The sequence below is a fragment of the Heterodontus francisci genome, chromosome 1 (assembly GCF_036365525.1).
Source record: "Heterodontus francisci isolate sHetFra1 chromosome 1, sHetFra1.hap1, whole genome shotgun sequence".
In the NCBI taxonomy this organism is placed as follows: domain Eukaryota; kingdom Metazoa; phylum Chordata; class Chondrichthyes; order Heterodontiformes; family Heterodontidae; genus Heterodontus; species Heterodontus francisci.
Genome location: NC_090371.1, coordinates 150,606,707 through 150,619,985, shown reverse-complemented (window position 1 = coordinate 150,619,985; position 13,279 = coordinate 150,606,707). Strand labels below are relative to the sequence as shown.

General features: G+C 44.6%; 1 protein-coding gene across 3 annotated transcripts in view; it reads left to right on the top strand.

The window, feature by feature from the left end:
- tbc1d19 (TBC1 domain family, member 19) overlaps window positions 1-13,279 on the top strand; it is a 225,189-nt gene that overhangs the window by 191,852 nt on the left and 20,058 nt on the right. For all 3 annotated transcript variants that reach the window (XM_068009631.1, XM_068009553.1, XM_068009711.1), the window contains one exon: window positions 7,623-7,714. In XM_068009631.1, coding sequence (XP_067865732.1) covers window positions 7,623-7,714 — 92 coding nt within the window. The remainder of the gene's footprint in view (window positions 1-7,622; window positions 7,715-13,279) is intronic.

Sequence of the window (13,279 nt, the reverse complement as noted above, 5' to 3'; positions counted from 1 at the left end):
AAAGAGATTGTGCTCTACCTTGGATAGAATCGCTCACTGCAGATTAGTGCGGAGTCCGGACGCACGTTTCCCGCCTTGATGTCCTGGCTGTTCAAATTTTGAAGCTTCTCCCTCCTTGACCAAAAGGCAGCACTGTGTCTGACCTGGCCCGACCCGACCCCGAATGCCGGACCCGAAAGAGACCCGACCTGACCTGAACCTGACATATGTCTTTGCATCTGGTCGGGTCCGGGTCGGGTAGCCATGCTGTAGTAAGAAGAACAAAAGGGAAGCTGTGTCATAGGGCGGAGGGCAGGAGACATCTAATTTGCTTTGTACCATCCTGGTAGTCGCATGACGCAACAATAATGGAGTTGCTGGCTAATTGTGACTATCAATCTCTATAAGTTGGACAAGAAACTTGGAAGTAAGGGTTTCCCAGACATCCTGCTGAAATTAACAGCAGGCCACCTTTTATATTGTTACATTTAAGTGAGGAGGGGTCTAAGGACTTCTCTCTTTTCCCTCTCCTTGTTTGACCACAATAGGTTTAATTCTTTCTTAAAGTGGATGTACTGGTCATTCAGTACGTGTTTGATTACTTACTTGCTATGATCATAACAAGAACCAATCGGACAGGTTTTCTTGAGTTAACAAAGAAAGAGGTTAGCTTTATTGTACCTAAACCAAATTAATAAAAATAATAAGCAATGTGCCAACTTTCACATGCACAAGCTAGAGGTTTACACATACACAAATAGGTTACAGAGTGGGGAAAGGTAGATTGGTTGAGTTAGAGTATATAAAAAAGGTATACCGTCTGTGGCATTTGGTGATGCCGCTTGCTTCTAGCTGAATTCGGTGGTCCTGAGGCTTTTAGTTTGAAGAGGTAGGTGACTGGTTCGGTGAGTTTCTTGGAGATGGCGATGCAGATGATTTCCTCCAACGGGGTTTCCAATTGTAGCCGGAGTATGCAAAGGTGGTCAGTCAACCGGCAGCATTTGAAAGCTTTCAAGCTGGAATGGAGAGAGAGAGGGATCCACACCTAGGGTCTGCTCATGTTAGAGTCCAGTTACTTCTCCCCTGCTGCAGAGAAAACACCATATTAAAACCACAGATGGGGAGGGGCTTATCACATGCTGGTCACTCAGTGATTCAAACATAGCAGTTAGCAGTATTTAATCTTTTTGCTGAGAGAACAGGTAGTTCCTTTAAACTTCTTGGGTCTTGGTTCTTGCTGGGGATTTAGCAGACATTTTGTTTCTCTCCTCACAAACATTGCAGTGTAGGATACAGTGTTGCAAATTAGATGATCGTCTTAAGCTGAAAGGATATCTTTGCTGGCAGCTTATGTTTTAAAATATCTTTTTAAAATAAATATAAATTCAGATCTTCAGTCACTGGACCAAAGAAAATTATCATTCAACAAAATACATTGGTGTAACAACATTGTTGAGCAGGAAAGCCTGTGGCACAAGACCACATCCAGGCAGCAGGAAGGAAGGAGGGAGAGATCACAGGGGAGCGGGGTTGGCTGATGGCGGGGTCTGTGAAGAGATAAGTTAGTTGGCCTGGATGAAACACTCCTGACCCATTACCAGTGCTATGTATGCACTTAACTTATAGATATGGACCTTCTTGCCACCTTTTACCTGCCAGGTTTCCCGAGCTCTGGGAAGCCTGGCTGACATTAGTTAAAAATAAAAATTGCATTAAGATGGAGGCACACAACCTCCTTAAAAGATTGCGATAATGGATTACTGCACTGACATCATGAGGGGACTAAGGATAGTTTGAGTATATAGAATTATAGGGCTGAATTTTATGACATCTCCCGAGGCGGGCCGGAGGTGATGGGGGGGCCATAGAATCGCGAAGGGTGATGGGGGGGGGCCGAGGGCCCGTCGCTGCCCTGTTGCCAAGCCATTTTTCTTAATGGCCACTTAAGGGCCTCTTCCCACCTCTGCTAGGATCTAACCGCAGCGGGGGGGGGGGGGGGGGTGTTCCTCCACCACACGGGGAGAGGCGCCCGCCCTGCAGACTTGGGGGTGGGGGCGGTTGGATCCCTCCTCCGTGAGAAAGCTATGGCCCATGGAGGATCCCTGCCAGAAAAACCTACAACTCCATGGATCCCCCTCTCCCTGGACTTCACGACCACTCTCCCACCCCGCTCTCGCCGGCGCCTTCTGGACTAGCCCAGCGACCCTGCCTCACTTACCTCAGGTCCAGGGTTCCAGCGCTGGGCCTATGTCCAAGGCCTTAACAGTACTGTGGTTTGCCGGCAGCTGTTCGAGGCGTGATCCCTGTCTTTAAAAGGACGGGGATCCCGGCACAGGACACTTAAGCCTGAAAACACCGGAGGACTGCTCCGTAAGGGCACGAAAAGGCCGAGGCAGGGTTCCCCCCCACATTTTTGGCCAGGCGCCGGGAGCACTGCCTCCTCCACAAAATCCAGCCCATAGAATGTGATGGCACAGAACACAGTTTATTTAGCCTCTAACCTCTGCGCTGTGAAGGAATATGATTAAGTAGAATTTGGAAATAGTGTATTATGCCTTTAGAGTTAAAGAATGAATAAATGGTTAGTTTTCAGAGCTCACACTAGTTCCCCTTTAAGATGGTAGAGTTAAACATTTCAAAGTCTCTTAGAGTAGAATTGCTGTTGCCAGGAATTTGGGAGATAAACGCATACATTGAAATATCCTGTGTTACCTCAGTAAAAGGTAGCAATAAAACTTAATTGGTTTATGGGGTTGTTGTTCAGACAGGTCGGCTCCAGGGGTTGCTGTGGGTACCATGGAAAGAGTAATTAACAATAAATGGAATGTACTCACAGGAACAAGCGAGGTCAGGTAAACACAATTATGAAGATTTTGACCAGATAAAAACTCACACACTGCAAATTCCAGTAAAACATTAAATTACAGATATAGATTTTAAAAGGGAACACAGAAAGGTAATATCTAATGCAAAAGTCATATGACACATTAGAAATAGTATAAAAATACAAGGTTCTGCAGTAGATACTTAGGAGTGTTGGATCCTCAAACAACACTTCTCATCCCATGCCTTATTCGGGGATTTAATGTACAAGTTTACTTTAAATTTTGATGGATATTCTAAGATAATTTTGCTGTAACATTAGCAAGGTTAAACTTTTGGATTCTATGTTAGAAATATGAATATGTGTTACATCTCTCAGTAATGTTTTATATTGTGATATACTTATCCACTTAAGTTTATTGCATGTTAAATTCTTTAATAAATATATACAAGTTAATAAATTGTCTCATGTGGTATTCTGTATACAACTACAAGAACCCTCTTTCTGTGTCTCTTTAAGTGAAGAGATATGTACTGAAGAGAGTTTCCCAGACCCTTATTATATCTGGGATATTTATGTCTTAGCCATAAAAATATTAAAAGTTGGCTATTCGAAAGATGGTAAAATTCTCTGTTGGTTTTCTTTCTTTGAGGGAAAGCTAGTGCAATTCTTAGGACCCAAATAAGTGTCTGAGAATTTGTCTGGTTTGAACTTGATTAAAGGAACTTCGAGGGGATGTGCTCCTGATTTGGTTTAGTCCCGACAAGGGGTTAAAGTCATAAATCACTTCAGCGCTGGAGTTTTTTCTCCACATGAACCACCTACTCGAATCACACTCTCCTGCTTGTTCTTTAATTTTCCATGCAGGGTTTATTTGAGGTCCCACAATATTGCACAACATTGTTAATAAAACATATCAGTGTATATTTGGAACTGGAAAATAATTTTATGCAAAATTAATATACTGTGTTTAAAAAAAAAACTCCGTGATATGTTGAAATGTGACAAAAATTTCCCAAACTACTGTTTGAAAATTAACCTCTACATTTATCCATCATAGTTTGTTGCTATGGTCCATTTGCTAATATGGCTTTTGATCACAATTATATGATGTTATTTTAGTTACAATATATATAGAATATATGCAAAAATTTTACTAATGGGGATTATATCAGATACTGTAACTAGGTGGAACGAAAACAATAGTAGATCAGTCAGTGAAAATAGATATGTTAACATTTTAAATATAATCCTTCATCAGTTATAAATGCTGCTTGTGTATTTCTGTATTGTCACAGATTTCCAGCAGTTGCATTTTTTCTTTTTACAAAGAAAAAAATTGTTTTAAATAGGGATAGTTGCTCTTCAGTAAGTTTTTCACTTTTCGAAATGAAATACACCTGTAATTTCTGTGCTTACTATAGTTAGAAAATTAGAAAGGAAATGTATAGAATATTGTGTTGCACAATAGGAGGCTGAAACCTATTTCACTTAAATCATATCAGAAATGCTAGCTGCCATGCTATCTTTCAAGAACTCTGAGTTTAGTTTTCCTTTATTTGAATTAAAACAATTGATGTGAATTAATGTTTTAGAACTCAGATTTGTTAATAAACTTAGAATGCCAGTTTTCTAGTGGTCAATAGTTATCTGTTTTCTTTCACTGGGTGTTTCAGACTGCAAACTAGATGCTGTCATTAGGCCAGACCAATAAACCCAACTGTTTTCTTTTTGTCTTTCACTTTCTCCTGATTCCTTGTCCCCAATATGAGAAACAGAACAATTGTCTCGGCCAAAATCATAATCCTCACAGATTTGTAACAAAGTAACGTTTTGAGAAGAAGAAAACCACTCGTCCATCTAGCCTACTTTTGCAAATCTACTCACTTAATTTTAGAACTTATAGCACTGTATCCACTTCCATAACAAGAATTCATCCTGACTTTTTAAAAATCCTGCCATGGTTTCAGTTTCATTGCTCTCTACTGGTAAGTTGTTTCACTTTTTTGCCAAAAGAACTGCCCAAATGTCCTATTTTCATATGACAGAATTAACTTTAACCTATATTTTCTAGTCTTGGAATCAGGATTAACACTGGCATCTACCTGACAATGTGGATAATTACCCAGGTATGTCCTGTGCACAAAAAGCAGGAAAATCCAACCCGCCCTATCACTCTGCTCTCGCTCATCAGCAAAGTGATGGAACAGGTCGTCGATAGTGCTATCAAGCGGCACCTGCTCAGCAATAACCTGCTCACTGACGCTCAGTTTGGGTTCCGCCATGGCCAGTCAGCTCCTGACCTCATTACAGTCTTAATCCAAACATGGACAAAAGATCTGAACTCCAGAGGCGAGGTGAGAGTGACTAACCATCGCATCAAGGCAGTATTTGATCGAGTATGGCATGAAGGAGCCCTCGCAAAACTGGAGTCAATGGGAATCAGGGGGAAAACTCTCCACTGGTTGGAGTCATAACTAGCACAAAGGAAGATGATTGTGATTGTTGGAGGTCCTCAGGGTAGTGTCCTAGGCCCAACCATCTTCAACTGCTTCATCAATGACCTTCCCTCCATCATAAGGTCAGAAATGGGGATATTCGCTGATCATTGCACAATGTTCAGCACCATTCGCGACTCCTCAGATACTGAAGCAGGCCGTGTCCAGTTGCAGCAAGACCTGGACAATATCCAGGCTTGGGCTGATAAGTCGCAAGTATTAGTCACGCCACACAAGTGCCAGGCAATGACCACCTCAAACAAGAAAGAATATAACCAACTCCCTTTGATGTTCAGTGGCATTACCATCGCTAAATCCCCCACTATCAACATCCTGGTGGTTACCATTGACCAGAAACTGAACTGGACCTGCCATATAAATGCAGTGGCTACAAGAACAGGTCAAAGGCTGGGAATTCTGTGGTGAGTAACACACCTCTTGTCTCCCCAATGCCTGTGCACCATCTATAAGGCACAAGTCAGGAGTGTGATGGAATACTCTCCACTAGCCTAGATGAGCACAGCTCTAACAACATTCAAGAAGCTTGACACCATCCAGGCCAAAGCAGCCCAGTTGCGTGTCACTCCATCCACCACCTTCAACATTCACTCCCTTCACCAGCAATGCACAGTGGCAGCAGTGTGTACCATCTACAAGGTGCACTGCAGCAACTCACCAAGGCTTCTTAGACAGCACCTTCCAAGCCCGCAACCTCTAACACCTAGAAGGACAAGGGCAGCAGATGCATGGGAGCACCACCACCTGCAAGTTCCCCTCCAAGCCACACACCATCCTGACTTGGAACTATATCACCATTCCTTCACTGTCGCTGGGTCAAAATCCTGGAACTCGTTTCCTAGTAGCACTATGGGTGTACTTACACCCCAAGGACTGCAGCAGTTCAAGAAGGCAGCTCACCACCACCTTCTGAAAGACAATTAGGGATGGGCAATAAATGCTGGCCTAGCCCGCGATGCCCACATCCAACGAACGAATAAAAAAATGCCCACTAATTATCCTTTCAACAAGAAAAGTAAGCTTCTAAAAGAAATTGTTCAAACACGATCTGCCCCTTCTGAAGTCATGACTCTTTCCAGTCAGATTTGGTCTTTTCAGATGGTCCTTTATGCTATCCCTCATCAAAGTCGCCAACATATTCTCCACATTAAAGCAAGTTTTTTAGGTCTATATTTTGAGGATTAGAGAAACTCTTCCTAAATTTCTGATGGCTAAACATTACATTTTGGTGTAGCACTTGGACCTCTTCCATTGTCCAACTTCACAGGACTACTCTTGTTTAACTTCACTTCTATTCATTGAAATGCAGACAGTATGTCCAACACTGACTTCTTTACCAGCCCCCAAACTGTCACCTCTGAGGTGCCCCAAGTTATAAATTTGGCAACCACATCCCTAGGCACAAGGTCATCCTCCATATATAATGCTAATGATAACTAGCTCTACTTCTCTGGCATCTCTCTGATGACCGCACCTCATGACCATTTCCATGCTGTCAGACTACCAGTCCAACGTGAAGTTATGAATGTTCCACAACTTGTGCAACTTAACACGGAGGATTGAACCTCCCACATAAACTCTGCTCCCTTCACATTGATTTTATCACCTCCCCCAGCCTCTGCCTATCCATCATTAAGACAGTAAATGTCCAACTTCATCACTCAACTCTGCCCCACCTTAGACCTTTATCCATGTATTTGTCATCTGTAGACTCAATTATTCTCTTACCTACTTTCTGGCCTGCCATCCTCCAACCTCCATAAATTCCTCTTGTAAAAAACATAGTTGCCTAAATCCAGTCCTCCTCCAGTTTTGCATTCCTCCACCCCTTTACTCCAGCATTAGATGGGAGAGTCTTCACCTGTCGTGACCACATTCTCTAGTACTTCCTAAAGCCGTTTGCACTTCCTCTTTCTTCCTTTAAAAGCTTTCTTTCAACCTATCTTGAACAAACGTTTGGTCACACCTCACCTATCCCTCTGCAGCTTCCTATCTATCTTGAGATGTTTCGTATGTTAAAGGTGCTATATCAATGCAAGTTGTTGTTACATAGGTAAATATAAAGAGAAGTTGCACAAAGTCCCACAAATAGTAAGTTAGTTGAATGAGCAGTTAATTTGTTTTGGTAGTGTTGGTTGATGGAAAAATGTTGGCCAGGAACTTCTTGCTCTTTGAATTGTGCCATGGGATGAATGTTCTCCTTAGTGGGCAGACGGAGTTTAATGTCTGTTCTGAAAGACAAATCTGTTTTTATTGTGATCACAATAGATGTTATAAGAACACTGTTAATTGTCTATTCTTAGGGAATTGTGTCACTTTGTCTGGTGTTTGAGACACTCATTCAAACCTACCTCCCTCAACTGTTTTACCATTTGCGTGAAATTGGAGCACAACCGTAAGTACTATAATCTTATATTGAAGGTTCTATCCTTACTGGTTAAATGTTTGGAAATCTTTTTGAGAGAAACCATTTTGAAGAGTATTTCTAACAATTAATCTTTCATGAGGAAAGGTTTGTTAAGGCCCATTTCGAGCACAGGATCACGATATGTGATTGCCCTGCATCCAGTCCCATTGAAACAAGCAGCATGCAAACTTCTTGCTGCTTCCTGATCTAAATAATTTCGGTGTGCAGTCCAACATGTAAAGCACTGCTGACTGGCTGCATACTCAACAGGGGTGGCTACCATGATGCACAGCTAGCCTGGACCTCTTAAAAGCAGCCTTCCGATCTTCAAGGGGAGCTGCACTCATTGTATAGAAGCTGTTGCATGCTGTTGGTGGAAGATTTGGATAGAAAGAAAAACACACCAAATGGAGCAAGAGGCAAGAGAGAGAGCTGTCCCAGGTTTTCTGATAGTCCAAGAGGTGGAAAGAAGGAGAAACACCATGTTTTGACAGGGGGCCAGGAGGCCTTCAAGGCCCACACTAAGCAGGGAGTGGGAACAGGTGGCCAAGGAGTTCAGTTTTTTTAAATTCATTTGTGGGATGTGAGCGTCGCTGGCTAGACTAGCATTTATTGCCCATTCCTAATTACCCTTGAGCTGAGAAGCTTGCTAGGCCACTTCGGAGGGCATTTTTTAAGAGTCAGCCACATTGCTGTGGGTCTGGAGTCGAATGTCGGCCAGACCAGGTAAGAGCGGCAGATTTACATTCCTAAAGGACATTAGTGAACCAGATGGGTTTTTGCAACAATCGACAATGGTTTCACGGTCACCATAAGACTAGCTTTTTTCTTAATTCCCAGATTAACTGAATTCAAATTTCACCATCTGCCATGGTGGGATTTGAATCCATGTACCCAGAGCAGTAGCCTGGGTCTCTGAGTTACTAGTCCAGTGACATTACTACTGCTCAATTGCCAGAGTCTGGCCTCAAGGACCTGGCTGCAAAGCTGGAAGAAGTCCAGTGACCTCACATGGGTGGTCAATGTCAGTGAATGCATCTTTACATTGACATCTCTTACCCACTGCACCACCGACCTCTCAATGCACCACAGTGCCATGACTCACCGGCCAGCAATCTCTAGCAATTCAGAACTCATGCCTAACATTCAGATACTCCACCTCACCCTCATGCACATACCAATACTGTCAACCTTATACCCACCTCTTGCTGCTTCCACGTAGCTATTCATACAAATAGCTATGACAGGCACACCACCCAAAAAAATTGCAATACATACACTGATATTTTTCCCTCTCTCTTGCAGGGCAAGGTGGCCTACAACCAACGTCCTCTGATTTTATTTTGTTGTGCGCCGTGCATTCATTTAACCTTTCACTTTTTTGTGCGGCAACATAAAGTTCTGATGAAGGATCACTGACCTGAAACGTTAACTCTGCTTCTCTCTCCACAGATGTTGCCAGACCTGCTGAGTATTTCCAGCTTTTCTTGTTATTATTAAAGGGGCTAACTAGTGCTTGGCCCATGCAGGAACTTCAGGGTTGCAGGTGTGCAACTTAGAGGGAACATTGCCCATAACCGTAAGGAGCAGCACAGAACCAATGGGGGACAGGCATGTCTGCATCACCTTAGCCTTCTGGAGGAGCTGGTGTCCACATTATGGGGCCGGCTGTGACTAAGGTCATTGCATCCGGTGTCACTGAGAACATTCAGGATGATGGTATGTTCTTGCTTGTATCCCTTTACAAATTCCACTGCGCCTTCATCCTGCTGTCTGGCATGAAGTGCAAGTTCCAATGATGTGACCATTGTCCTTTTTCTTTCCACCCCACACCCCCTCCCATCCCTCACCCCTACTCTCCCCCTCAGCATTTATGCTTTCAGGCTGCCTAGCCAGCCACTGCAACCTCATGACCAAAGGTGACAGCTACACCTGACTTCTGTTGAAGAAAAATCGTCACTTGATCTGACATTCACAGCCACCAGCTCAGATACTGGCACCGCGTAAACTTTAGAGACCAGTATAGAGTCTGGATCAGCACATGTTGAGTCATCAGGAGCGAGTGAGCTGCATCCAGACCAGGGGAAGCTCAGTGCGTGTGCAAGCATACCAGTGAGCAAGGTCGCAGACTAGTTCTGCTGCAGAGGACTCAGATGAGACTTCAATTGGGTGGACTACAGGAGAATGCTGATGGGCATGCACACAAAGATGCTTGGTGCATTGGCAATTGTCACTGTCAAGGTACATGGAGGAGGAATCCGACTCCAACCTGTCACAGGGCTTTGTGCAGAGTTTGGAGCCCATCCTTTCCAGCGTGGGAATGGTAGTCAACTCCATGACAGCACTAGCAGACCCAACTATGATGGAGCATCTGGTGGCCGATGTCTCAGCTTCCATTGCAGCACAGGCGGAAGCCACCGAATATCTCAGTGCTCAGACTGAGGTCATGAGATCCATGCTTGTTACCATGCAAGCCCAGCTTGGTGCCATGTAGGCTCAGCTTGCTGCCATCATGGCTGTGGATGCCAGTGCTCAAAGGGGCACACACGCTTTCACAACAATCTGGCAATCTGCCCTCCAATAGATTATTAAGTGCCCTCGAGGAGTGGCTGCCTCCGTGGAGTGTGAACCTGCTGACTCAGGATGACAGCATTCTTGTTTCCACTACTGCCATTCCATCAGTGCCCTTGCCATTGTGTCTCAGCCAGCCAGCCCAGACTGCTGCCTCCCATAAGGGACACGGTGGCATAGTGGTAATGTCACTGAACTAATAATCCAGAGGCCCAGGCTAATGCCCTGGGGACACAGGTTCAAATCCCACCATGGCAGCTGGCGGAATTTAAATTCAATTAATTAATAAAAGTCTGGGATTGAAAGCTATACTCAGTAATGGTACCATGTCGTAAAAACCTATCCGTTTCACTAATGCCCTTTAAGGAAGGAAATCTGCCTTACCTGGTCTGGCCTACATGTGTCTCCAAACCCACAGCAATGTGGTTGATTCTAAACTGACCTCTAAAGTGGTCTTGCTAGCCACTCAGTTGTCAAGTGCAGTAAGGGATGGGCAACACATGCTGCCTTGCCAGAAATGCCCACATGCCATGAAAGAACAAAAAAATGTTGGGGGTGTTACAGTCCGAAGCTGGGCCCTCAAGCCCAGAGCAGCTTGAGGTCATCCTGCAAGGCCATCTGCAGTCTTGCTCAGTGAAAGCCTTCCACAGCCATGCTGCAGCCATTGGCGCAACACTGCATAAGAGTGCTAGGACAGGCAAAGGCACCACAAGATGGGCACTAAGGAAATGCACGAGGGCAGATAGTTCTGTTTTGGATGTAGTGTTGTATTAATTGGCACTGTTGGTATACCTACATCACAAGAAAGCAGCTCACCACCACCTTCTCAAGGGCAATTAGGGATACGCAATAAATGCTGGCCTCTCCAGCGATGCCCACATCCCATGAATGAATAAAAAAAAAGTGTTGTTGGATAAAGTTGTTATGGAATGGTCTTGTTAGGGGCTCTAATTTCATGATTTTGGTCAAGAGGTCCTTAGCAGATGGATTGAAAGATGGGGAATTGTGGAGCAACTCTGTTGGGATAATATCTTAGGGATGCTGGAGTCTCAGTATCCACTCACAGCTTGCCAGAGCAAAGGGATCCTGAATGCCTCCTTCCTGCCTCTCCTCCTGAAGTGGCTACCGAATGTCTGGTGATAAGAGCTGTTCCTTCATGATAGCTAGTTTGTGAAGCATGCAGCAAACCACCACAAACTTAGATACATGCTCTGGTGAGTGCTCAAGGGCATCTCCCCCCGCACCCCCCCCCCCACCCCCATGTGGTCCAGGCTGCGGAACTGTTGCTTCAGGACGTTGATGGTTTGCTCCACGATGTTCCTTGTTGTTGCATGTTTCTCATTTAAGATGCACTGTCCTCCGATGGTTGGGTGGCGGAGGGGAATTAGCCAGGTGTAGAGCAGATATCCCTTGTCACTGGCAGCCAGCCTCTGGTTCTTCATGATGGCCTAAATATGGCAGGTACGGTTGGCAGCCACAGGATGAAAGCATCATGACTGCTGCCAGGATAGCAGGCATTGACCGAGAGGATCCTCTGGTCATGGCCGCTCACTAATTGGACGTTGGTAGAGTGGTAGCCCTAATGGTTACGAAATATCTCCCCATTAACCTGAGGGGCCTGTAGAGCCACTTGTATGCAGTTGATTGCACCCTTCATCATTGGGAATCCTGCCATCTTTGCAAATCCACATGCTCTCTCTCCTGCTTCTCTTTTGTCAGTGGGAAGATAATGAATTCCCCTGTCCCTTGCAGGGTCTCTGTGGCTTCCCTGATATAGTAATGGACGACAAACTGCATGATGTTGCTGATGTCGCCTGCTTCCGCCTGGAAAGATCCACTGGTGCAGAAATTGAAGGTGATGGTGGATGGCCACTGGGAAGTACTGTCCTCGCCCTGCTGTGTGGCTGCAGACCAGAATATAGGAATTGACACAGTTCAGTGGCCACCTCCTTGTTGAAATGCAGGTGCTTCACCAACTGCTCTTGGCTGAGGTGGAGCTAGAAGTGCTCCCTAGAGACCTTGGTGGGTAAGGCCTTCTATTTAGAGCCCGCCTCCTCCTCCCTCTGCACACTGCTTCCCTTCTCTGCTGCCTGTGCTCCATATCCTGCTGCAGGTCAAAAGAGACTGGAACAGTAGCTGAAGCAATCTTTCTCTTGACAAGCTAAACAATTCCTCTGATCTTCTTGTCAAGATCCAGCACCACCCCCTTGAAAATCCAGACAGCAAAACCCTTCCAATAACATGACACAGTACTCACACTAACTCTGCTGTCACACACACAAGAAGTGTGATGATACAAAAATTCTGCACAAAATCTGAAGAGTTATAAAAACTGACTTTGTCTTTTAAAAAATGGATCTTTCTTATAAAAAGTGAACAATGCTCCAAAATGGCCACTGAAGAGAAAAGGGCTTGGCCTGTGTATATTCAAACTGTCTGACAGGGACAAAGGAAAATCTTCAACGCTAAGAGATGTCAATTCCACCCATCCTACACCCATCCTAAAATATTCCAGTCTTGAATGCGTTCTTCTTCTGAAACAAAGAAGGTGTGGAGTAGCCATATCCTGGGCCATGGTGCGATCACCATAGGGAAGAGACTGAAGCATCTCCCACCAGGAGGCGAGACTTAAAATAGAGTCTCAAGTGGGCCACCCAAAAAGCAGCATCCAGAAGCTTATTTCCAACAAACCAGAAGGCACATGCCCTGCTGTAGAATTCTGCGTCTACATTATGCAGCAGTGAACCAGAAGTGATCCACTAACTTCAACTGAACTTTCAACATAGAGAGAATCTACAATCACCTCAAGCCTGCAACCAACGAGAACTTGACTACCGGGAGAATTCAACCTTCCCCTGAAACCGAACTCCCATTTATAATCGCTTACCCCTTTTTTGCCTCTCTATCTGTCTCTTGTGTGTGAATGCGTGAATGAATGTGGTTGCAACAATTTCGGGATAGGCGTATTGATCAATAAACAAT